The 24,643-nt window shown below is 50.6% G+C and overlaps 1 protein-coding gene across 7 annotated transcripts in view; it reads left to right on the forward strand.

Annotated features, from left to right (window-relative positions):
• The first annotated feature begins 12 nt into the window (after window positions 1–12).
• The window catches only part of Lig1 (DNA ligase 1), a 33,714-nt gene continuing 9,083 nt past the window's right edge, over window positions 13–24,643 (forward strand). The window contains exons 1-19 of one of the 7 annotated variants that reach the window (XM_046466305.2): window positions 13–127; window positions 4,654–4,713; window positions 5,895–5,984; window positions 8,625–8,760; window positions 9,224–9,350; window positions 11,656–11,766; window positions 15,192–15,299; window positions 16,005–16,139; window positions 16,382–16,457; window positions 18,117–18,197; window positions 18,409–18,465; window positions 19,152–19,324; window positions 20,045–20,211; window positions 20,416–20,492; window positions 20,935–21,026; window positions 21,228–21,327; window positions 22,147–22,232; window positions 22,897–23,012; window positions 24,092–24,187. In XM_046466305.2, coding sequence (XP_046322261.1) covers window positions 4,697–4,713; window positions 5,895–5,984; window positions 8,625–8,760; window positions 9,224–9,350; window positions 11,656–11,766; window positions 15,192–15,299; window positions 16,005–16,139; window positions 16,382–16,457; window positions 18,117–18,197; window positions 18,409–18,465; window positions 19,152–19,324; window positions 20,045–20,211; window positions 20,416–20,492; window positions 20,935–21,026; window positions 21,228–21,327; window positions 22,147–22,232; window positions 22,897–23,012; window positions 24,092–24,187 — 1,845 coding nt within the window. In that variant the 5' untranslated portion in view covers window positions 13–127; window positions 4,654–4,696. Of the gene's footprint in view, window positions 128–528; window positions 639–698; window positions 1,226–4,653; window positions 4,714–5,894; window positions 5,985–8,624; window positions 8,761–9,223; window positions 9,351–11,655; window positions 11,767–15,191; window positions 15,300–16,004; window positions 16,140–16,381; window positions 16,458–18,116; window positions 18,198–18,408; window positions 18,466–19,151; window positions 19,325–20,044; window positions 20,212–20,415; window positions 20,493–20,934; window positions 21,027–21,227; window positions 21,328–22,146; window positions 22,233–22,896; window positions 23,013–24,091; window positions 24,188–24,643 lie in introns of those variants that run through there. The other 6 variants (XM_046466303.1, XM_058586087.1, XM_046466307.1 and 3 more) reach the window with 6 other exon arrangements.

Genomic DNA, 24,643 nt, shown 5'->3' on the forward strand with positions numbered 1-24,643 from the left:
CCCGCCCCGCCCCGCCCCGCCCGCCGAGTTCTGCGCGCGAATTCCGTGGCGCGAACTTGGGACTGTAGGGTACGCGGCGCCGAGCTGAGCGTGGCGTCCGGAGGAGCGGCGCGCGGAGCGGCGCGAGGCAAGTGGGGCCACTGGGCTGGGGCTGGGGCTGGGGCGACGAGCGTGCCGCACGCTCCGGACCCATGGCTTCGCCGGGTTGGGGTGGCAGGCCAAGGAGCGGGTGCGGGGACGCTGAGGCGGCCGAGAGCGCAGTGGAGAAGGGAGCGCGCGGGCAGCAGGCTACCGGCCGCCGGCAGGAGAAGGGCAGGTGGCGGGGACGGAGGATGAGGACCCGGCCGTCTGGGCGCCCCTGGGTCTGCCTAGGGGCGGGGACGGGGAAGGGCTCGCACGGGCGTGGTCAGTGGGAAGAGCCGGGGAGGCGGGGCCGCCTGGAGGCCCTGGGCTGCGGGTCGGGGATAGGCCCGGCGGCTGGCTCGGCGCGCGGCGTTCGCGGGACGCGCGCGGCGGGGGTGGGGAGGAGGGAGGATAAGGGTGAGGTCCGGGTGGAGGCCTCGGGCCCGCCGAATGGGTTCGAGGGCTGGCCTGTGTGTACCTGGGCCCGGGCGGAGTAGGAAGCGGGCCCGGAACAGGTGGGCCGCAGAGGCGGGGCCCCGGAGCGCAGGGAGTCGGGGCTCGCCGTTGCCCTGGCGGAGAGCCTGGGGAGGGAACCGGCACGCGCGGAGGGGCGAGGGCAAGGAGCTGGCAAAGGAAGAGGGACATTTGGAGAGCGGGCCTGGCATCTGAAAAAGCAAAGCTCCGGGACGAGAGGGCGGCGGTTAGCGAAGCGGGAACTGGAAAATGGGATTAGGACCACTTCTTGCCTTCCACCCCAATTTCTGCCTACCTGAGAAGCAGGAGGGCTTGAGGGAAGGTTGGGAAGGTCAAATGTAAGAAAGGGCTCCTTGATTTCCTTGTCTTATTCCCCATGAGCCCTGGGGCTGCGGCTTCCCACTGTGATTAAAGTGCGGGAATGTCACTATGGGGGAGCGGGTGGCTATTCCTTGGCCGGGCAGTCACTGAAGGCCACCGGGAGGAGGTGGCTTATAAGGACAGAGCTTCCTGAAGCTAGGACGTGATTCTGCAGACAGCCTAGTCTTGGGGGTAGGAGCTGTGGGCAGCCAGCTTGGTTGCAGCAAAGGACCTGAGGAGCTGAGGCTTGGGAGCCCCCAAGCCGGAGGTAGGGAGGGGATCCCGTTACCCGCTGACTGGCTGATTGAACTTGGGAGCTTATGCTAAGCGAGATGGGAGGAGAGGGGACCCTGCTGGCCTAACCTGGGTCTTAGTGGAGTGGCCAGCCATGGTTGATTGGGTTTGTCCTTTGGAGGTACAGCCAATGAGACTCATTAGTACACGAATTTGGGGTGTGATAGAAAGCATTAGTTAGCAGGAACTCCAGGGTTTTAAAAAATGTCTTTAAAAGTATTACATACAGTAAAGTGTACTCATTGGTGTGAATATTTTGCTGTGATTTTTGAAGTAGGAGTGGAGTCATGTAACTACCATGATCAACTTTCAGTTCTTTTACCCCTAAAAATTGCCTTGCACCCCCTTTGCAGTGCATCTTTTCCCCAGCAACCACTGCTTTGTCTTATCCCTGAGGTGTAACCAGAGTTCGTTGCTTTTTATGGCTCAGTGCTATAAAGGAACTTCAGTACACAGACAGTGGAATACTGCTCTGCAGGCGGGAAAGAGCCTTTTCTAACATATATACCAGTCATCTTTTACCCAAAGGACACTCAAGTTGTAGCCAGAATTTGATGATTGATCTCAGACAGAGCTGCTATAAACTTTCCCCCAATAACTGCTGGTGGCAGGCAGCCAGAGCCAACTCGGTTATAGTTGTGTCGGTGGCTTGTGGTGTGGAAGCTTGCCTTTCTCCTGGCTGCTTCCATTTTCTCAGCTGAATGAGGGTAGAGGGGGAGTTGCTGACTGGGAAAGCGGTGTGTGGGTGAGCAGGAGAGTTGATGGGCTAGAGAAATGTCCGGAAGTTCCAAGGGATGCTGTGGGATCCTGTAGGTGCAGGAACAGAGCATGTGGACAGTGGGTTGAATCTGCTTTGTGGTGTTTGTTGCCAGCTAAGTGACAGAGTGAGGGGGGGGGGGCGGCAGGAGCACCAGGATGGGGCAGGGCCCCTGTGAAGACGGAGTATATCTACCAGGTGTGCAGGCAGGAGCTGAGTTCTATAGGAATTTGGCTGGAAAATGTGGCGCTGGAGAATGGGGTGTGACAGAAAGCATTGGTTAGCAGGAATTGAGACAGACAAGGTCAACATCAGTGAATAAGTGGTGTTTAATGCCAGGCACTGAGTCCTTAGCTGAGAATTGAGAGGTTTTGGTTGAGTTCATTGATTGGCTTATTTGTTCATTTCTTCATTTTTCCCCCTGCATGTGTCTGTCCTTTCTTGGACAGTGAATTCTTTTTCTTCCCTACTTTTTGCAGAGGAAAGAGCCTGGATGAAGTGAGGGAGACCAAAAGTAGAAAAGTTATTCGGGTCTGGGATTCATCAGTTTTTAGATCAGTGTTCAGGGACCCCTGTTTCTTTTTTTACATTTTTTATTGTGTTCAAATAGGTGTACAAATTGATAGGATTTGTTATTGCATGTTTTTATATGCACCCAATATAAACAATATAATTTGGTCAGTATTGCTTCCTAGCATTTCACCCTCCCTCCCCACCTTCCACCCCTTTGTGGGGACCCCATTTATTATGAAATATCCCACCAGTTTCCAGTCTTTTCTCATTACAGGTAGTGCTGAAGAGAGGAACTCTGCTCACAAGACTTGGCCCATGCATGCATGTCTCTCTTGGCGTTGCCATTCTGATGGCGAGGACAGGAAACCCTCTAGTGAAGTTGGCCAGCTTGTCACCCACCAGCCCAGCAATATGAGGCCAACTTTTAAAATCCCCAGGGTAAAGAAGAAGGAGCTTGGGCTCTTAGCCAGCCACACCTGGGTTCCAGGCCCTGCTGAAGCACCAGTTATGTCCCTCTGTCCTCAGTACCTTCATGTGGAAAGTGGGGCTGATCATACCTCTTTAAGAGCTGACTTGAGTATTGGTTGGGAATGTAACCAATTTGTCAGATGTTGAGTTAGCCTCCAGGTCAGTGGCCAGCTCTTCCTTCCTCCCTTGCACCTCAGCCTGTGGTTGAGAGGTGAGCTGTGGAGAAGGCAGGTCTGGGTGGAAAGTACTTGGTCTAGATTGAGTCCGTGTACCTCTCTGTACCTCAGTTTCCTTATTGATATTAGGGTTGTTGTGGAGATTGAATAAGATAATGCAAAGTTCCTGCAGGGAGGCACTCAGCAGGGATCAGAGTCATCAGTGTGCCTTTCTCTTTCCTCAGGGTTTTGGTGGCTGATTCCTAATCTCTTTTCTTTGTGAACAGTTCTAGAGGGAGTTTGGCTCACTTCTTGCTTCCCAAATCACCTTAAGGAGCCCTGTTTAGAAATTAATATGTTTTCTGATTCCAAAATTTGAGTCTGAGTTCCTGGAGCCAGGACTGTACTGGGTGAGGCTGTGGGAAACGGGCAGACATGAGGCAAGTGTCACTGTGCCGACAGAGCGTTATCCAGGGTGCTAGAGTAATTCCAGCTGTCCACTCAGAGATCCTGCTGCTACTTCTTGCTTTATTGCCAGTATTGATAAGGCTCAGTTCCACTTGCAAGTTGGTAAAAATTAAGTTATGATTTATTTTTCATCAAATTTCATAGACCTCTTGAATTGTATTCTTGGACTCCTGTGTAATAGGAATATTCTGTGGACACCAGATTAAGAACCTTTCTTTAGGGTTGCTCTATAGAAACCCTAATGACTTACGATTTCATTAAGCAATAGATTTATATTTAGAAATACTTAAGTTTTAAAATGACATTTTGTAATGTATTCGGGTGGCCTTGCACACAAAAGGGTACACAGTAAACAGTCTCCCTCAGTGACTTCCCCCAAGATTGGCCCCCAAGAGCGCAGCATTGCCCATTGCTTTCTCCCAGCAGACACATTCTGTGCATGTAGAATCAAAGACACACTCTTCCTTTGTTTATATCATGTTACATATTCTTCCTTTTTTATTATTTTTTAATTCTAATTTATTATATACGTCAGCAGAATGCATTACAATTCATATTATACATTCTACTTTTCTTACTGTCTGTGGTGTACTGCCCTTCATTTCTATTAACATGTCTTAAAAATTGCTCAACAGCTGGGTTTTGTAGACCAGTAGGTACAATTTTATAAATTATATTTCACAGTCAATTTAGGGCTTTATATAACACCTAAAACCAATTTTTCTCTAACCTTAAAACTTCCAAAGAAAGGAAAAAAAACCCCTCAGGTCTTCAGTGAATTAGTTGAGAAACAGGCTCCATTTGATAAAGGAGACATCTTCCCTTTTTCTCTGATGTACATTTATTCTTCACCAATAAATCTTATTAGCAAATCCGTTTTGGTTCATAAAAATGGGAGTTTCTTCTTGAATAGGAGACTCCTGTTTCTGAAAGTGGTTTTCTTTTGTTTTTTTTTTTTTTTTTCCCCCTGAGGAAGGGTTTTTTGTGTTTTGGCTTCTGCACAACCAGTATCTTCAATAAGTCTTCGGATTTCTGTTTCAGAAACAGCTGAGAAAAAAGAGGAAGTGAGATTTAAAGACCCATCATGCAGCGAAGTATCAGGTAAGGACCCTGCCATCCCCCTTATGTTCCCCAAACCCCTAGCTTTTTGTTCCAGATGTGGCCTTTTCTTAGAAAAACTCCAAAAGTAGATTTCATGTCATAATTCCCAAGAGTTGGCTAGGAGGGAGAATGGGGAAGGGAGTATTAGAGATAGGAGTATATTAACCAAAACTCCTTTTGATTGCAGGGCAGAATCCCTAACCCAAGGGTCCTCAGGCAGCAGTGCTGTTGCCCCCAGGGAAAGTCTGGTTATCACAGCTTGGGGTGGGCGGTCTGCACGGGCACCTCATGGGCTGGAGTCAGTATGCACCAAGCATCCTGTGCTGCATAGGAGAGAGCCCCATAGGAGAACCCTGTGGTGAAACATGGCCTGGCCTCAAATGGCAGTAGTGCTAGGCTGAGAAACCCTATAGTAATTAATGCAGGTGGGTTTTGGGAAAGAAAGGGGACTTTATGACTTAACTAAGTGAAACCTCGAGTAAATGGTCTTAGGCTTAATGGGATCCATTTGCCAAAGCTTTGTCACTCGGACCCTGTCTCTTGTTCAGCTCTGCAATCTTTGATGATATTGTTACAAGGCACGCTTGTCCTGTATTAACAATCCCAGAGGAAAGAGAATTTTTCTCTCCCAGCTGTTCCAACAATATATAGTCAAGTTTCAGGGGCTACATCCTGAGCAGCCACTGTGGCCACAGGCATGCGATGCATGATTGGCCAAGCCTGGGGTGTGTGTCAGTGTGCGGCTGTAGGTGAAAGGTCAGCCCTACTTTTATCATGTGAGCTGAGAGAATTCTGGGGGAAGACATCCCAAGAGGAAAATGGAGGGGCTGTTACCAGAAGCAGGAAATGGATGCTAGACAGACCCAGACCTGGACAGCTGCTGGAGAATCTGGGAGTCAGTGGCTCACATGGATTCCAGGTTGCATTTTTTCCATGTGATGAGGAATTTGGGGATAGTCGGTCCTGGGTTGACAACACCTTCAATTGCTTTATGTTCTCTTGCTTTGCTTCCTTTTCTTTCTTCCTTCCTTTCTTTTCTTTTTCTCCCTTTCCTTTTTAGGTTAAAAAAAAAAAATCTGTGCTGGGTTGGAAATGGTATCAGAAGTTGTAGGGCGCAGCACAGATAGGAGGGGTATTGGTGCTGTTATCATTTCCCATTTTCCCCCCTTGTGTTCTTCTAGGTCATTTTTCTACCCCACAAAAGAGGGTAAAGCAAAGAAACCTGAGAAAGAGACAACCAACAGCAGCAGAGAGACGGAGCCCCCTCCAAAGTATGTATAGGGACCAGGATGTGGGCTCTTCCCTCAGTGGTCATGGTTCTCTGAGTTGCAAGTGTTATAAATCTCATTCAAAATATCTACGACTCCAAAAGGAAAATTTTTTACTCATGTAGCTGGAAGTCATAAGGCAGGTCCAATTTCATGCACAGCTGGATCCAGGCCCTCAGATTTGTCTTCAGGGCTCTGTTTCTACATGTCTTGGCTTCATTCTAGACTAGGCTTTTCCTACAAGGTCATGGTCTTAGGGAAGTCCTTGCCTGGGTCACATGACCACCCTTGGGCCAGTCAGCTTGCTAGAGCATGTACTTGAGCCAGATTTAGTTCCTGTCCCTCATTTGGGACCCTGGGTAGGTTTACTTCCTGTGCCCCAATTTCTTCACTGTGAAAGAATATCTAATCTACACCAGGCTGTTGGATTCCATGAGTGAACAGATGTGCATTTTGTAGAACGATGCTTCATTCATAAAAGGTACTCAATAAGTGGCCAGTATCAAATAATGAATTTTTTCCAACATCTTGGATTTTCAGATCTGGCCCTTCAATGTACACATTGCTGTAGTTATATTCACACTTGGTTTATTTAATTTGAAAAACCAAATTATACTGGTGTGCATCTGTGTACACTTCATTAACTTGCGCCTTTAGTTAGCATCGTGACAGAGGTTTTTTCTGCTCAGGAGCATAGGTGCACCTTAATCCTTTCACCCTCTACTTGTGCTCCATTTTATTGACGGTCTATAGAAATTGTTAAGCATGCCCCTACTGCTGGGTGTTTTGGTTGTTTCCAATTGGTTGTAATAAGTCTGTGGTACAGGGAGGAGATAGCCACATGTGGAGTTACACGTGGCAATTATAAAAACATCAACTCAGAGAAGTAGACAAAGCAAAAATTTAAACTTCTTCCAGTGTTCACTTCCCAGTTTGAGGTAATACATCTGACACAGTTATTGGCATGTAGTAGGCACTCAGTAAATACTCCTTGGGTGAATAAGCATCCCCCCGTAGTAACAGGAACTGTCTGCTCACTTGAATAGCTGGCATGATGCCTGTTGTAATAGATTGGCGACATACAAATGCCTTTAGTATGTTTTAAAATATCAAAGTAGGGCTATTGTATATGCATACTGCTTGCATATTATTGGCAAACACTAATTTTTCTTTACATTTCCACATTCACCGTTCAGAAAATAGCTATTGAGTATCTGGTGTGTTCTAGACCCTGTGAGTTCAGTGGTGAACAAGATGGATGACCATCCCTCTCATGGGCTCACAGCCGATTTTATTTTTTCCCTCATTAAAAAAGCCATAGAGAGGTCTCTTGGCATTGCATATGAGTCTACAGCATTCTTTGACACGGTGTTCCATAAAGTGAGTGTCCACAATGGTAAGCAGGGACTTGGCGGTATAAATGCTGGGCTCTCTGTTCAGTCTGTGAGCTCTGTGTGCAGAAGCTTGGAGGCAAAGGCCATGTTCTTAGTGCCTGCATGACCTCCATCAGCATGCATGGCCCCTGCATTGTGGTGGACCGTGTCTGTCACCTTCACAGATCTGGATCATGTCAGGGAGGTTGGGCTGCTTTAACACTAACCAGAGTCACTATGAGTTACTTAAAGTACATGTTACCCTTCTCTTGTAGGAGACCTGAGCTGTGGTCAGTGTAGAGCAGGTGGGTGGCCCAGTACCCCAGGCTGTCCTGAGGGCTCAGGCTGATACCCTCATCTGCATTGTCAGTGAGTGGGCAGGTCAGTTCCGGGGTGTAGCAGAGTAGGGGGCTGGCAGTAAGGAGCAAGTTGTTTGCCTCTTCTGTGCCACCTGTATCCTGTTGGTTAGAACTTGTCACTTTCCCATACCTAGCTGCAGGGATAGCTGGGGAGAGTCCTTGGTTGGGTGGCCATGAGCCTTACAGAAACTCAGGGGCTTGTGTTGAATAAGAGAGACTATCTTCCAGGGGATGTTGAAAGCCAGCCCTGCCCTTGCCTCTCAGTATGGCCCGTCACAGGGCAGGTGTCATGACATATGACTAAACTGGTCAGGATCACTCCAAGTGAATTTGGGGACACAGACACAGAAAGTACCTTTTCTTTGGGTTCATTAACCACTCCTCAGCTACAGCTCCCACAGGGGGAGGTAAGCAAGAAAGAAAGAGCATGCCTCAAACCCAGGTTTTATTGGGGAGAAGCCATTCAAATGAGGCAAAGGGTCAGGTTTCAGAGGTTTAGCTTTGTGAGGTCTTGAGTTTAGCTTTGTGAGGTCTTGCCGTCAGCAGGTTGACTGGCATCTTGGAAGGCCACACCCATCTCTCATGCTGTGTGATGATCAAAGGCAGAGTGAGCAACACCTACGTGCACAGCCCAGCCAGAGCAGCAGCATCAGTCCTGTCCGCTTTGTGCGCTCAAAATGCTCACAGCTCACACACAGCTTGTGGCTGGCTCATCACAGTCGGGCACTAAGGGGCCTCTGGAGTCCTGGGACAGAGGGGTGAGTGGATGATAGGGAGTGAGTGCCCAGGAGGCACCTAGAAAGTGTCCCCTGAGAGCTTGGAAGGCAGAAAGGAGAAGTACAGTGAGACAGCTAGAGCTTTGGGGGTAGTGCTGCCACACTGTCTAAGGCCCACATGGCCCTGTTTTCCAGAGTGGCACTGAAGGAGCGGAATGGAGTGCTGCCCGAGAGTGACTCACCAGTGAAGAGGCCAGGGAGGAAGGTGGCCCGGGTCCTGAGCAGTGAGGGAGAAGAGGAGGATGAAGCCCTCACCCCACCCAGTGGCCAGGTAGGTCCCCATCAGCCTGTCCGTTTGCACCAGAACCCTAATTCCCATTTGCTTGTGGACCTGGGACATTCCCTTAGAGCAGGGCAGGTGCTCTGGTTATGCCCTGGAACACAGAGCTGTGGGCGTCAGCACGGCAGGCCACCAAATGCAGTCCTTTGGCTCATGACCAGCCAGCGGGAAGGAGGCTGGAGATGTGGATTCTTCTGTGCAAAGCTGAACGGCAAATTCTACTGCTTAAATAGCATTGTTAATGGGTTTTTGGTGGGGAGAATCTGGCACCAAAAAGCTATGCGAGCAAATGGAGAGATGGCCCAGGTGGGACAGGTGCCTGGACTGAGGCCAGGACTGTGGGCCAGGAAGGAGGGTAGGCACAGCCCCAGCTGCTCTCAGATGTTGGGAGCTGAGATCACCAGGTGGTTCCTCCTGCCTCCCCTCATCTAGAACTTTTTCTTTTCCTTCCCAGAAGCCTGTGCAAGACTCCCCCCAAGGCTCTCCTCCCAGTCCTGCCCTGTCTTCTGGGAATAGCCCCTCCATCTCCAACACCTCCCTTGCAGACACCTCCCCATCGAGGATCCCAAAGCGTCTCACAGGTAAGGACATCTGGGCCCCTGCCCTTTCAGCTGCTATCTCCCTGCTGGGGTTTCTGTGCCAGGCAGCCATCGTTCTTTTAGCATGCCCTGATCTCAGCACTGTGGTAAAAGCACGGCCTCATCGTTCACTGGCTGCGTGACCTTGAGCAGTGACTTACCTTCACAGAGCCTTAGTCACTTGATCTAAAGGTGATGGCACAAGAGTCCAGGGGTTAGAGGTTATTAGTATAAAGTGCTGGGACCTGGCCCTGCCCACAGGAGCCCTCAGTGGACGTTGGTCGTGCAGTGATGAAAGCTGCAGAGCTCAGGGAGACTTCTGGAAGACGGGTTGACCATGCTGTGCCCAGAAGGGCAAAGAGGAGTCAGCTGGGAAAGGAGGAGGGAAGAGCATGCATTGGCAGGTCCTTGGGGCTACTGGGGTCTGGGGAGCGCAGGATTGAGGGCTTGGCGTGGAAGGTGGAGGAGGTCTGCACAGCCAGCCTGAGGAAGGGCGCCTTTGTCCTGAGGGGAGGGGAAGGAAAGGGGAGATGCACACCTGACGCAGGAAACTTGAGCCTGCTGTGCCTGTGGCCTGCTGTGCACTGGAGTGAGGGCAGGGTGACCAAAGGGCTGAAGTATAATGTTGAGCCATTTTGATTAGATTAACGTTTGGAAGCCAGTATGAGTCAAGTATCCCTAATCCAAAATTCAAATTCTGTGAAATCAGAAACATTTGAGCATCAAATCAGTTCAACTGGTAAAGTTTATGCAAATAGTAAAAGATGAAAACTCAAATCTGAGGCGCCTCTGGTCCCAAGCATTTTGGATAAGGGATGATTAGCCATTCTAGGATCAGTTAGTGAAGACTTTGCAGTGTTTTAGCAACAACTTGGGTGTGTGGATCTACTGTTGCCACTATAAATTTTATGAGACCTAAAATCACATAAATATTTCTGCTAAGTTTTGTGTCCAAGTTGTGATGTGCAATCAAGGCATCCAGTTTTGAAAACTTAGCTTAAAAAAAGAATGTTGATAGTCTATTATTGCGCATGTTGGGATTGCATTTTGGATGTATTGAGTTTAGTAAAATAAGTGGTGAAACTAAGTTTTTTTTTTTTTTTTTTTAAATGGCTGCTCTGAAGTTTAAGGTCGCGTATCTGTTCTTTGACCATCTCCCTGGATAGTGCTGTACCAAAGAGCATGCTGGGAGCTCAGAATTCAGCCGGCCCAGAGGAGGCGACAGCTGAGCTGAGTCTTAGCGGATGGGATAGGGCTGGCCGTGCTGAGAAAAGGCAGGTGGAGAATGTTACAGACAGGAATCTGCACGGGGAAGGCCTGGTGGGTTTGGAACACCACAGGTTTATCTGTAAGAGAAAGCAGAGTGTGTGGTGTGGAGGAATGAGTTCAGGAGGAGAAAGACTCAGGAGGGTGAGTGGACATCAGGAGACCCTATCCTGGGAAAATGGAGAGTGGGGTCTGGCAGGGTCCTGAGCAGGGAGGAGCAGCACTGGCATGGCTGATGAAGGTCCTTCTGTATGAAGGAGACCCTGGGGGCCAGGAGACCCTGGGGGCCGGGAGACCAGGGAGGAGCTGATGCAGTGGTCTAGATGGGCCCTGAACTTGAAGACACCTGTGGCGGCCTTTGAGTGAGTGCTTCACTGCGAGTTGTATGTGTTTGGGGTCCCAAAGAAGCAGCCTCTGTAGCGCTGAGGCGATGTTCAAGTGCAAGGTGTTTCTTGGGGAGGGGCCATCCACAGGGATGACTGGGAAGGTCAGCAGCCACTGGACCTGTATTACTAGGTCAATTACTGCGGTAGACAACTGGAGCTTAATTCTGTATGACACCTGGGAACAGCATATATGTGGGCTTCAGAGTCACCCCCAGGTTCAAGGGAGCTGGGTGGTCATGTACCAGTTCCCATCAGTCACTGGGGCAAGGCCACACCCATGGCCTGTGGATTCCCTGCCACTTCTGGACTTCTGAGGTTCCCAAAAGCCATTTGGAACATATGGAGATAGTAAAACCACAGGGATGGCGGGTAGGGTGCTGAGAGCACCTGTTGGAGTCAGGTACCCAAGCCAAGCATGTCATCTGAGTCTGTTTACTTGTTGGGATCATTTCCAAGTGCTGAAGAGGGAAGCACAAAGAGTCCAAGGGATCTGTTCAAGGACTGGAAGGGTGAGGCCTGCACTAGGGCAGTGGCTGTGGGCAAGTGCAGAAGGGAAGGGGTCCAGACCTTCCCAGGGCCCTGTCAGTGGGATGTGATCCCTCAAAGGTAGAGACAGGCCAGCAAGTTCAGCCACACTGAGCCCTCTGCCTTCCCAGCTCGGAAGCAGCTCCCGAAACGGTCAATGCAAGATGTCCTGGAAGAGCAGAGTGAAGACATGGAAAGAGAAGCCAAGAGGAGGAAGGCAGATGAAGGTGAGGTCCCAGGAGGTGAGAGCACTGTGTGGGTGTGTCTACTCACACGCATGGTGGGGTCTGGAGGGCAGGGAGGACTGCAGGAAGTCACTGATTTGGTGCCTGTATCCAGGAATCCAAGCATGTCAGTCGGAATTTCACACAGCACAAGAACTTTGCTCTAAGAATCATTTGGAATACTCTTTGGTCCTGTTAACTCAGTACTAATTCATTCATAGTTTCCATTGTTGTCTAGTGTTCTAATATTAATTTTATGGAAAATATTTCTTTTTCCTTGAACATTTTACCATAAAGTAGAGGTTCCCAAACTTGCTTGGTTCACAGTGCACTTAGTTTCTCAGTAATTTTAAGATATTGCCCCTCTGGCAGTCCCTTAGGAGTTCCATTATTCAGTGGTTGTCTGAACAACTACTAAGATAAAAACGTTGAAAGAAAACACTGTTTTCTTTTTAACTGCAGTCATTACTAATAAGAGGTACCCTGGCTACTATACAGCATCTCAGACTGGAGTATAGTATAAAACTGTCCTCATTTCCTATCCCACATTGGTCTCTGCACAGTACTTGATTTTTTTGTTGTTGTTGTGACTGGGAATTGAACTCAAGACTCGAGCCACATCCCCAGCCTTTTTATTTTGAGGTAAGGTCTCACTAAGTTGTAGAGGCTGACCTTGAATTTGTGTTCCTCTTGCCTAAGACTCCTGAGTTCCTTGGATTGTAAGTGTGCATCACCACACCTGGCTAGTTTGATTTTTATAATAGCAACCAGCAAAGACCCAAATGTGCAGAGATGCATTTTCATTGAGAGGAATATGATCTCACACAGTTGACCCTTCATATCTGAGAAGGTTGGTTCCTGGACCTCCCTTGGGTACCAAAATTTGCAAATGTACAAGCCTCTTACATAAAATGGTGTGGCCTTTGCATAGGACCTACATACCAGATACAATGTAAATGCTGTATAAATAGTTGTTACACTGCTTTTTAGGAAATGACAATAAGAAAAATGTCTGTACATGTTGAGCACAGACACAGTACTTTTTAATTTTTTTAATTGTTTTTAGTAGTTATACGTGACAGTAGAGTGTATTTATGGGTGTGTGTGTGTGTGTATATATATATATATATATATATATATATATATAAATGAATTTATGTTCATATATATTTTGTTGTTGAACATACAAGTGTGTATGTATATGTATGTATGTATATAAAGTAATACTATCTGTTTCGTTCTACTATCCTTCCTATCCCCAGGTCCCCTCCCCTCCCTTCACTTCGCTCCCCTTTACCTAATCTAAGATAACACTATTCTTCTATAGTGACCCCCTTGTTGTGAATTAGCATCCACATATTAGAGAAAACAATCAGCCTTTGGTTTTTTGGGATTGGCTTATTTCTCTTAGCATGATATTCTTCAACTCCATCCATTTACCAGCAAATGCCATAATTTCATTCTTCTTTAAGGCTGAGTAATATTTCACTGTATATATATATAATCACATTTTCTTTATCCGTTCATCTATTGCAGGATACCTAGTTTAGTTCCATAGTTTAGCTATTGTGAATTGAGCTGCTGTAAACATTGGCATGGCTGCATCACTATAGTGTGCTGATTTTAAGTCCTTTGGGTACAAACTGAGGAATGGGATAGCTGGGTCAAATGGTAGTTCCATTTTGAGTTTTCTGAGGAATCTCCATACTGCTTTCCATAGTGGTTGTACCAATTTGCAGTCCCACCAGCAATGTATGAGTGTACCTTTTTCCTCACATCCTCACCAACTTTTATTGTTGCCTGTATTCTTGATGATTGCCATTCTGGAGTGAGATGAAATCTTAATATAGTTTTTATTTGCATTTCTCTAATTGCTAGAGATGTTGAGGGTTTTTTTTTTTTTTTTTTTTTTTTTATTGTACGAAATTGAACTCACAGGCGCTTGACCACTTAGCCATATCCCAGCCCTATTTTGTATTTTATTTAGAGACAGGGTCTCACTCAGCGCCTGGCTTTTTGCTGAGGCTAGCTTTGAACTCATGGTCCTCCTACTTCAGCCTCCAGAGCTGCTGGAATTACCAGTGTGTGCCACCATAGGTATCTTTGAATATTTTTTTTATATATTTTGTTGATTGAATATATTCCTTGTATGAAGCACATAAAATTTTTCTCAAGTATTTTTGATCTCTGGTTCATTAAATCCAGGATGCAGAACCCCTGATACATTGGACCAACTAATGATACTGAAAACTAAAGAGGCCAAGCTAGTAGTTCCTAGAGCATCCAGCAGGTGTCGCTGGGTTTCCTCTGGGAATGGGAACTGCCTGCTGCTCCTCAGGGAGTTCCCTCCACATAGAAGCAGCAGTGAAGACCTGCCCGTTGACCACTGGGGACCTGGAGTAGGCTCCACCAGTTGCAGCCTTTGCCACAGCCAGGGTTTCATTTCTTTATTGTGCTCAGATTCTCCAATAATTTGGAGATCCGAATTTGGTGGAAATTGGATTTTCTATCGGCATTTTCTAGTCAGTAATAAATTTTATTGTAAATTAGGCAGTTTTGGCCATTGTGGGTGTCCAGGGATGGGAGGTCAGTAACCTTTCTGTAAGGCATATTTTTCCCAGTTTGCAGTTTTTATGTTATCTTAGAGGTATGCCTTTTTTGTCAGTTTTCAAAAATTTTATTTTTTGTGTATCACAAGCTATCATATGCATTTTGAACCCTTTTAAATTTCTATTTTGAGGTAATACTCAAGGAATAGTTTATGAGAAAATATTTGCATTTGTTTTTCAACTGCAAAGGTGAACAATGAGATTGGATTTCCTCAGAAGTCCCTGCTGCTCATGGTTGACCAGGAGCAGGCCCTGACAACTTCCCACACTTTGCAGACCCAGTCTTCCCTTGGTGTCTTGGGTACTGGTTACAGGAAACCCGCAGACACCAAAATCCAGGGTGCTCAAGTCCCTTACGTAAAATGGCACAGTATTACGCCTGACCTGCACCCTTCTTATCATACAGTGTAAATCATCTCAAGATTGTTCATATGCTTAGCATAACGTAAACACCATGGAAACACTTGACACTGGATTCTCAGGCAACAGTGACAAGAAAAATAAGTTAGTACATGTTCAGTATAGATGCACTTTTTAAAATTTTTTTTTACAACTTCATTTTATTTATTTATATTTTTATGAGGTGCTGAGGATAGAACGTCTTACGTGTTCTAGGCAAGCGCTGTATCACTGAGCTACAACCCCAGGCCCCAATATAGATGCACTTTTTGAAAATATTTTTATTAGTTGAATTCACAGATGTAGAACCCACAGATGTGGAGGGCGGCTGCACTTGATTGGTACAAGAACGAACAGTGGAACAGAGTGTCTTGAGTGGAGCACCTGGGGCATCAGAGTCGAGTTTTGCTCTCTGACTTTTCTGTCATCCATCAGAAGCAGACACCCCAAGAGAAAGTCCCACAGAGGCTGAAGTGGTAAAGACAAAGGAAGAAGCTGAAGGCGAGCACCCCAGCACACCCCCTGACCCTCCAAAGCCCCTTAGTGAGTTCTTCATCCTCTTCCCCCAGGCCCATCGCTCTGATTTTGGGGATGGAGTCTGAGGGTTGGTTAATTTACTCAAGGTGTGGATTCTTCAGTTTGTTGTGTATATGTAAGATCTGGGAGAATCAGATGCATTATTATGATCATTGGGTGTTTTTTTTTTTTTTTTTTTTAGTTTTCCCCAGACCTGTGAGAAAAGAGGAAAGAACCAATCACCAGTATTTACAGCTTTTAGGGGTCATAGGTGCCAATTAAATGGATTCATTGAGCAATGATTTATTCAGTGGGCCATATAAGCTGGGTCCAGAAGTTGGGCTCACCCCACAGGCTATGGGATAGCTCTTGCAGCCAGTGTCCCTGAGCCCCACATTAGAGACAGCACTGTAGGGACAGTTTTAGAGATACCACACCAAATAGGGTTTCCTGCAACTGCAGGAGAAGGGAGAATCTTTTCTTCCAATACTATTGTGATTTCTTTTTGCTGCCATCCTGGGCCTCTGATTTCAGGCTAACTGCTTTGATTGTAGTGGTCAGCACTGAGGAGTAACACCAGGCCCCAGAGGCTCAGAGCCTGGGCTGTGGAAGGGAAAGTGGAAGAATTCTCTACATTTCCCCACCAGGCAGAATGACCTGGGGGTCAGGAGGGCAACGGAAGTGGAAACAGGTGGATACAGTGGGTATCGTCTTCTGCCCTCTTTTTCTTAGAAGCGGAGACTCCAGCAAAGACAAAAGGCACTGCGGCACCTGAGGCACCCAAGGCAGTCAGCCGACAGGAGCCACAGGAAGAGGACCAGAGCAAGCCTCCTCCCAGAGCCCCCAGGACGCTCAGCAGTTTCTTCAGTGAGTGTCTCTTCCCCTCTTGTCCCTGGACTGTGCAGGCAGGAGGTGGGTGTGTCTGTCTGTCCCTCTGAGAGTCCTATCTGTTTAGAAAGTCTGACTCGTCTCTTGGCTTATCACCCATTGCTCTGAGTGATTGCTACCCTGAGTAACTACCCCAAATGTCAGAGTGATGCTGGGTGCAGAAAGATGGGAGGTGGGGGCCATCAGGAGAAAAGACCTATTGTTCCTGCCTTCATTCCTAGCCCCCCGGAAGCCGGCGGTCAAAATAGAAGTGAAAGAAGAGGAGTCGAGTGCTCTGGGAAAGGACGAGGCCAAGGGGTGAGTCGGCGTTCGGTCTCACCAACCTCTCCTGGGCATGTTCCCTCTTCTCCATTCCATGGCCCATGCTTGGCTCCGCTTTCTCCTCTTGCAGGGCTTGGCAGTTGTTTTTCTTCTCTGGAGATCCTTAGGTAATAGATGTCTTGGGCTTTGCTGGCCACATGTGGCCCCCTTTGCAAAGCCATTCTTAGCTCACAGGCTCAAAAAAGAGTTGAGGGTGGAGTGGGCCCACCCTGCCCAGCCTCTTCTCTGACCTCCAGCCTCCAGTTTGCCATCCTCAGTTTGACCCCCACAGGGCCTGGGAGCATCTTTGTGATACCTGTAATTGACCCTGCCTCACATGGCTTCCTGTGTCCCCAGGAAAAAAAGATCTAATCCCTTGGCCACGACCCCCACCTCTGTCTCCTGCTTTCCCCTCTGTTCCAGTTGCACTAGACTCGGTGTATTTGGAGGGTGCCTTTGTAGCAGCAGGCAGGTTTCCTCTGCAATCTTGGTGGCCTGTGAATGGAGTTAGACCATAGAGAGCCATCCCTCCCTGTCCTGGACCCCTTAATGCCTTCATTAGGACAATGAAGGGTTAAGCAATCACGTCATTGTAATTGTTAATTCTTGGAAAAGAAGATACCTAGGCCCATCTGTGATACCTCATAGATAGGAGGCTTCATGGAAGATTTGTTGAATGATCAGTTGGAGGGTGGACAGATAAATACCCTATCAAGTACCAAGATCAGACCCCATCCTTGCCTGCTCAGAACCCCTCTGTGGTTCCCCAGCACCCAGCATAAGCACTGGGTTCCTTCCGGCCCTTGAAGATTGCCTGGGCCACATTCCCGGCTCCAGACAGGGCCAGGCTTCTCCTTGCTCCCCCAGCACCGCATTCCAGCCAACTCTCCCTGCTTCTGAACGTGCAGGCCCCTGCCTAGAGCACTGCCCCAGCCCACTCTGCCCAGCAGGGTGCCCTTAGGCTCCTCCTCTCTCACCTGCTCAGGGAAGCCAGATGCTTGCTCTTCCCTCCTCCCACTGTCAGAGCCAGTGCCAGTGTGTGTCCCCAGCACTAAGGATATGTGCTCTTTCCCTTGGGGCTAGTGCTGCTCTGCCCTTGAGGTCCAGTCACTTCCAGGAGTGCATCTCAGCACATTGAATACTGGGCATCAAGCTTCCAGCAAGCCTTTGGGGGACGTTCGAGACCCAGATAATAGCAGGGTATAAATAGCAAGTGAGCAAAGTGTGTCCCGTGACAATAAGTCTGTGAAGAAGGGTAGGGAAGGACCAGGGGAAGCAGCTGGGAGGAGTGGCCACAAGGGTCAGTGGAGAGGTCCAGAGGGTCCTGCTGGGGAATGTGAAATTTGTGTAAAAGACCTGAAGGAGATGAGGGAGTGAGCCAAGGGGAAGAAGGTTCCAGGCAGAGCGAAAGCAGGTGCAGAGGTCCTGAGGTGACAGCTGTGGATATCTATGGGTAGTGAGGAGCCCTGTGCCTGGAGGAGAGTAGGCAGAAGGGGCAGTAGCAGGAGACGGAATTAGGAGGCAAAAGGGTGCAGGGTTACTGCCCTTGGGCCCAGCCTGCCGGGCACCTAGTTGGCTCTTAGGAAACACTCGTTGGAGGATTGGCGTCTCTGGCTCAGAGGTCCATCCAGTTCAGTCTCCTTTTTGCCCCCACAGACCTCTGGATCCGACTAGCTACAATCCTGCCAAGAACAACTACCACCCCATTGAGGACGCCTGCTGGAAACCAGGCCAGAAGTGAGGCTTCGCCTTCCTAGACCGTGGGGTCTCCAACCAGGGCCTCGTGGAGGACTGACCATTCTCCCTCCTGTCCTGGGGCACAGTCGGCAGTGTGGAAGGGACAGTGGGCAGTGAGCAGAACAGCTTCATGCCCCTGTGTTGGCGAGTGAGGGGGCGGTGCTGAAGCACCTGGGGCCATCCCAGCGGCTCTCACCTCTCTTCCTTCCAGGGTCCCTTATCTGGCTGTGGCCCGCACATTCGAGAAGATTGAGGAGGTTTCTGCTCGGTAATTATCAGGCCTGAGTGGGGCAGTGGCCAATGGACAGCTCATCTGCTGTCCCCTGTATGACAGTGGACACTGCCTCCTGCTGCCCACTTCTCTGCCCTCTCTTCTCTCCCTCACATGTGTGACATGGGTGCACAGGCCTGTCACAGGGCGCCTCCAGGTCCTCTTGAGGCCCAGCCTCTGGAGACACATGGTAGCATTTCTGCCTCATTCTATTGTCAGAGCAAGATATAGGACCAGCTCAGAGTTGTGAGGTTGGGAAACATGCTCCACCTTGGGACAGAAACGGCTGAAACTGGCCATTTTCAGTGGACTTAAGTCACCAAAAGTGACTTCATTCTTGCTTCCATGCCTCATGGTTAGTGGAAGGAAGTTGGGTCTCAAGGAAGTTGGGTTATATTGTGAGGGCATTTCTCTCACAGAGCCCCCAGGCCTGGGGACACCCTAGTGCCAGCCCTAGTGCCCTCTGCAAGGGAGGCTTTTACTCTGGGTGTGCTTGCCGCCCTCATCATCACTGTCACCGTCAGCCAGATTGCTCCTCCAGCAGCTACTTGGGGTGGTGCTGGTGGCTCCAGCTCACACAGCGGCTTCTCTCAGCTTTTCCTGTTCTTTCTGATACATCCCCGAACCCTCCCACGCTTTCCTTGACCTTGAAGAGGCAAGTGTGACCCTGTCCCCTCCTCCAGGCTCCGGATGGTGGAGACGCTGAGCAACTTGCTACGCTCCGTAGTGGCCCTGTCACCTCCAGACCTCCTACCTGTCCTCTATCTCAGTCTCAACCGCCTTGGGCCACCCCAGCAGGGCCTGGAGCTTGGCATTGGTGACAGCGTCCTCCTTAAAGCAGTGGCCCAGGCCACAGGTGAGGGGGTTGTGGAGGGACCAACAGGAGAGGAGCTCAGAGGGAGACGTGGGAAGGGCAGAAGGACATGAGGGCTGATAGGAGTTGAAGGTGAAGCCAGGAAGGGAGGACCTTGAGAGGGGCCCAGTCCCCATATCACCTTTGAAGGGTGGGGTTGTAGGTGGCCTCATCTCTGCATTCAGTGCAGACTAGGAAGGCTGTGCCACAGGGTCTCTGGGACCGGGTTGTTGGTCATCTGTCATGATGATTGGTGTCTCCATCCTCCTAGCCTCCTCTTACCTCTAGGGGTGTCCTTGGGGCCCAACTCTGGACAATAAGACTAAGGGATGTCCCACATACAAATTGGTAACATCAAAAGACACAAAAAGGAAAAGGCTCATGTTTGCTGCCATGAGACATAGTGCCAACTAGAAATGGGGTCCCTTGGCCTCTGCCCTGGGGTCTCCTCCCGCCATCTGCACAAGGGTGCCCACTCAGCCGTCCCTGACTAGGCCTGGTGCACCCAGCTGCTGGCCTTTGCTGTGAGCAGATCTCGGGCTTCTTACCCTGACATGATGGAGACAAGTTTCAAGAGCTTTCCCCACCAGTGGGCGGAACATTGCCATGGGGGTGTCCAGGAACGTGCCCAGCATGTGGAGCCAGAGGACACATCCTGCCACCAGCAGTGGCAGCTGTGTGGACATGTGTCCCCTCAGCACTGCCTGCCTTCTCCCCTCCAAGGTCGGCAGTTGGAGACTGTGCGGGCTGAGGTGGCCGAGAAGGGCGATGTGGGGCTTGTGGCTGAGAGCAGCCGCAGCACCCAGAGGCTCATGCTGCCGCCACCACCCCTTACCACCTCTGGGGTCTTCGCCAAGTTCCGCGACATCGCCCGGCTGGCCGGCAGTGCTGTGAGTGGGGCAGGCGGCTCACCCTGTGCAGGACATCCGGGCACCTCAGGCCAAGCGGGTGGCTGGAAGGCTCCTGCTGCTGGAGTCTAGGGATGAGGACACACTGCTGGGCGGAGAGGGAGGACAGCCAGAGGCTGTGGAATGGGGAGGACAGGGATTCCCCCGTGACCACCAGGCACTCTCATCTTTCCCCACCTGCTCCAGTCCATGGCCAAGAAGATGGACATCATCAAAGGCCTCTTTGTGGCCTGCCGCCACTCGGAAGCCCGGTTCATCGCCAGGTGAGCGGGTAGGGCCGAGGGGGCGTGCACCTGGCAGGTGAAGGTGGGAGGCCTGGCGGCTTGTGGCCTTCTTCAGGTGGGAAAAGCTGGAACAAGAGCCAGACCCTGAGGGCATAGGAGAGCAGCCCAGGTTTCCTCTCACAGACTGTCCCCTTCCTCCGTGGTACTGCTGGAAAAGGACCTTGGGTTCTTGGCCAGGCCTGCCCTGGTTTATCAGTGACATCTACCCTGGCCTGATGGGGCTGTGAGCACAGAGCCATGAGTTTGCTGTGAGGAGCAAAATCGTGCCAAGTGTTCTCCCAGGGCAACCCTGGTTTCCTTGCTCCCGTGGACAGGGGATGTAGGTATGGGGGTTAAACCAGCTTCCAGCCAAGGAGGCAGAAATAGGCACACTAGATTGGGAGGGAACCAGCCATTGCACACCCTGCTGGCCTCTTTCCAGGTCCCTGAGTGGACGGTTGCGCCTTGGACTCGCAGAGCAGTCAGTGCTGGCCGCCCTTGCCCAGGCTGTGAGCCTCACACCCCCGGGCCAAGGTGAGCTCCATTGGCTCCTCTTCCTGCCCATTTTTGGTATTAGTGGTCTTCCTTCTCCTCAGAAGCCCGTGCCCCACCCGACCCTCACAGCCCCCACAGCTCCAGCCCCTTTTCGCCTTAGAAGAGTGCCCAGGCGCCTGCACCTGCATTCCTCACCTAGCAGTAAACCACTGTCTGTTTTCCTGCTGGCTCTTTTCCTAGAATATCCCCCTGCTGTGGTGGATGCTGGGAAGGGCAGGACAGCAGAGGCCAGGAAGACGTGGCTGGAGGAGCAATGCCTGATTCTGAAGCAGACGTTCTGGTGAGATCCAGGGGCCTTGGGTGCAGCAGGAGTCCCAGAGAGCAAGAAGTGGTGATGGGGATAAAGTGGTGATGAAGATCAGGAAGGTGGCAAATGTGAAGGGTGGTGACCAGGGAGACTGAGATGCTGACCTGGAGTGAGGACAGCAGGTGTCAGGAGGCCTGAGTTCTGGCCACGCTTCACAGAAAAGGTCCTGAAAGACCTGGGAGAGGCTGGAGACTGACCTGTATTGAGAGGTTGTGATTGTCACAGAACATGGTGGTGAGGCCCCAGAGCAAACCATGTGGAAGGGCCTCAGCCAGCAGCTGGCCTAGGGCTAGTGACAGCAAAACAGTGATTGTGTCAGGCAGGAAGGCTGTAAACAGTTCCACACACGCTCCCAGGACACTCTCTCTTGGCCATGGCCCTGGGGCTGGGTGTACGGCTGTGACCAAACCCCTGATCTCTCCTGGTCAGGCACCGGCTCCACCAACTTGTGAGCTCAGGCCCTGACCATTGAAGTCAGGGTCTTTGCAGGTGGCGCCTGGTCCTGAGAAGCTGGGTTTAACTTGATTGGTCTCCCTGTGCAGCTGTGTAGAGAATTGCCAGCTTCACGGAGGGGGTGGGGGGTGACAAAGGGAGGTGGTGACTTTAGTGACTGAGGGAGGACACAGGGTGGCAGGGAAGCCGGGACATGGTCATAGAGATGGGCAGAAGTGTTCCTGATCTCAGGTCTGAGCAGGGCTGAGGCCCTGCCTGCAGCATGTGCAGCCACACAGCAGTTTTCAAGTTGTGCAGGTTCTAGAAAGACTCCTCCATACTGTTCTCACCCTACCCCAGTGAGGTGCCTGACCTGGATCGAATTGTCCCTGTGCTGCTGGAACATGGCCTGGAGCATCTCCCGGAGCACTGCAGGCTGAGCCCAGGTACCACCCATGGGTCCTGGAGGCTGGGTGCAGACCACCCTTTGCAGGGCAAGTGCAAGGGGCCCTGCCAGGTGCCTACTGAAGACCTAGAGTCCCCTTTGTCCCCACCAGGACTCAGTCCTGCTCCCTGGTCCTGAGACCCCCTTCTTGCCTCCCCTTCTGGATAGCCAGTGTGTGGTAAAGCTACTAAGGTAGCCCAGAAGACAGTGGGTTGTCCAGATAGAATCTGTCCCACACATGAGTGTCTAGAACAAGGCAGGTGGCCAGGGAGGGTTCCTGGCTGTGCTCCTGGGGTCATCCAGAGCCCCATGATCCTTCTATTTTGTCCCTCTGCCATTCTGAGATTGGTGCTCTGACAGGTGTGAGTTATCATGTCTTCGTGCCAGATGGAGGGGAGGCAGCTATGTTGCTTTTAAGGCTGTGGCCAGACATTGGGCACGTGCTCTGTTTGTTTTCTAGTCACCTTTCCCAATTGCCAGGGAGACTGACAGGTACCATCTCAAGTGGGGGCCCTTCAGAAATGTGGAGGCTTTGTTTGTTCTGCAGCACTCAGGGGAAAACAATCCTGGGCATTTGGCCACCTCCCCCCCACCCACTCTGATTCAGGAACTCCCCACCCTTCCTCTGCCCCAGACTTCCCTAACATGCTCTCCCCCCGTCCCAGGGGTTCCCCTGAAACCGATGTTGGCGCATCCCACTCGGGGCGTCAGCGAGGTCCTGAAACGCTTTGAGGAGGCAGCCTTCACCTGCGAGTACAAGTATGACGGGCAGAGGGCACAGGTAGGGGTGGGCACAGCCCTGGCTCTGAAAGGAAGCACCTGGCCTGAGCACAGAGCCAGCCTCTCGTGAGCTGCCTGTGCCTTGCTTGCCTTTGGGCTCTGGTTTCCTCTCCGCAGTGGGTGTGGTAACCCCCAGCACACACTAGCTTGTCGGAGGGTAGTCCATACAAGTCCTGACCTGCGATAGGGAGGTCCATGATACCTGCTCCGCTTGGGGATGCTATGTATGAGGCCATTCTGGAGGTTCCTATGTGACCCTTTGTGCTCTGATATGTGCATGTCCTGTGACCCACAGGTGCCATTGGTCTTGGCTTTCAGTGTGGGTGTGTCATGGCTCTCTTGTCCTGGTGGGGTCTGGGTCCATTTCTGTGTTCACCACATAAGGATGTGGGGCATGCGAGGCAGGTGATGTCTATGGAACTCTGAGGCTGTTATGAGCAGGAGATTCCATAGACACAGTGTGACAGGTAGATCTTACAAGTAACATTGAGAAAACAAGAATAACTTACAGAGGGGTCGTGATTTTAAATACATAACTACTACCTGAGCCAACACTTGTGAGATGGCTTGTGTGTAGCCCTGCATGGGGTGGTGACTTAAAATAAATAACCAACAGTAGAAACCAGGGGCCAGGCGCTGTGGCACATGCCTGTAATCCCAGTGGCTCAGGAGGCTGAGGCAGGAGGATCACAAGTTCAAAGCCAGGCTCAGCAATTTAGCAAGGCTGTAGTCCCTAAATAGAATATAACGAGGGCTGGGATGTGGCTCAGTAGTTAAGCATCCTGGGTTCAATCCCTAGTACCAAATTAAAAAACAGAACAGAAACCAGGGGGCAGGCATAATGATCTTCAGACCAGTGTGTGCACTTGCAGCCAGGGAGACGTGCCTGCAGCAGCAGAGTAGGACTGGGGGTGGTGACATGGGCAGGAAGTGCCAAGGAGACGATTCGCTCAGGTCTCCATCTTGGTTCCTCAGAGCTGCTGAACCTCTGCCGGGGACGTGGGGTGTGAGGAGAAGAGAGGGGCTGCGTGGGCTGGGCTAGGCTGGGCTGAGGTTTCTCTTCTCACCCCTTGATGGCAGATTCACCTTCTGGAAGGCGGGGAGGTGAAGATTTTCAGCAGGAATCAAGAAGATAACACGGGAAAGTACCCCGACATCATCAGCCGCATCCCCAAGGTGGGCACCCACCTGTGCTCTGCAGGGCTGCAGGGGTGATGCAGAGCCCTGGGCCCATGCAGGCCAGCAGGACCTGGGGGGTCTCTCCCCAATAACTATTACACTTCCAGAGAGACAGAAGGGGTTCAGCCTCTGCTGTTCCTCTGAGAAGGTTGTCACTTCATGGGACTCTTCCCCCACCACTGGCCAGCACTGGGTGCCATGGCTACCCTAATGCAGCAGAGGTCTGGGAATAGGAGCTCTACAGCCTGTCTCTCCAGCAGGAAGGCGGGAAGGCTTGGGAGGAGTGGGCAGCGAGCCAGCCTGGAGCTCAGCCTGGAGTCTCAGATTGTGAGCCCAGAGATGTGGCAGTGCTGGGCCTGGAAGCAGGGGGTCCTCTGTACCCAGAGGACGTCTGAAGCCTGTCTCGGCAGCCCCCCCATTGAGGAGCACCTCCCCTCGCCTGCCCCTGATCAG

This window comes from Marmota monax, unplaced genomic scaffold, assembly GCF_021218885.2.
Source record: "Marmota monax isolate L192 unplaced genomic scaffold, Marmota_monax_Labrador192_F-V1.1 WCK01_AAM20220418_F8-fsc00160, whole genome shotgun sequence".
NCBI classification, from domain to species: Eukaryota; Metazoa; Chordata; class Mammalia; order Rodentia; family Sciuridae; genus Marmota; species Marmota monax.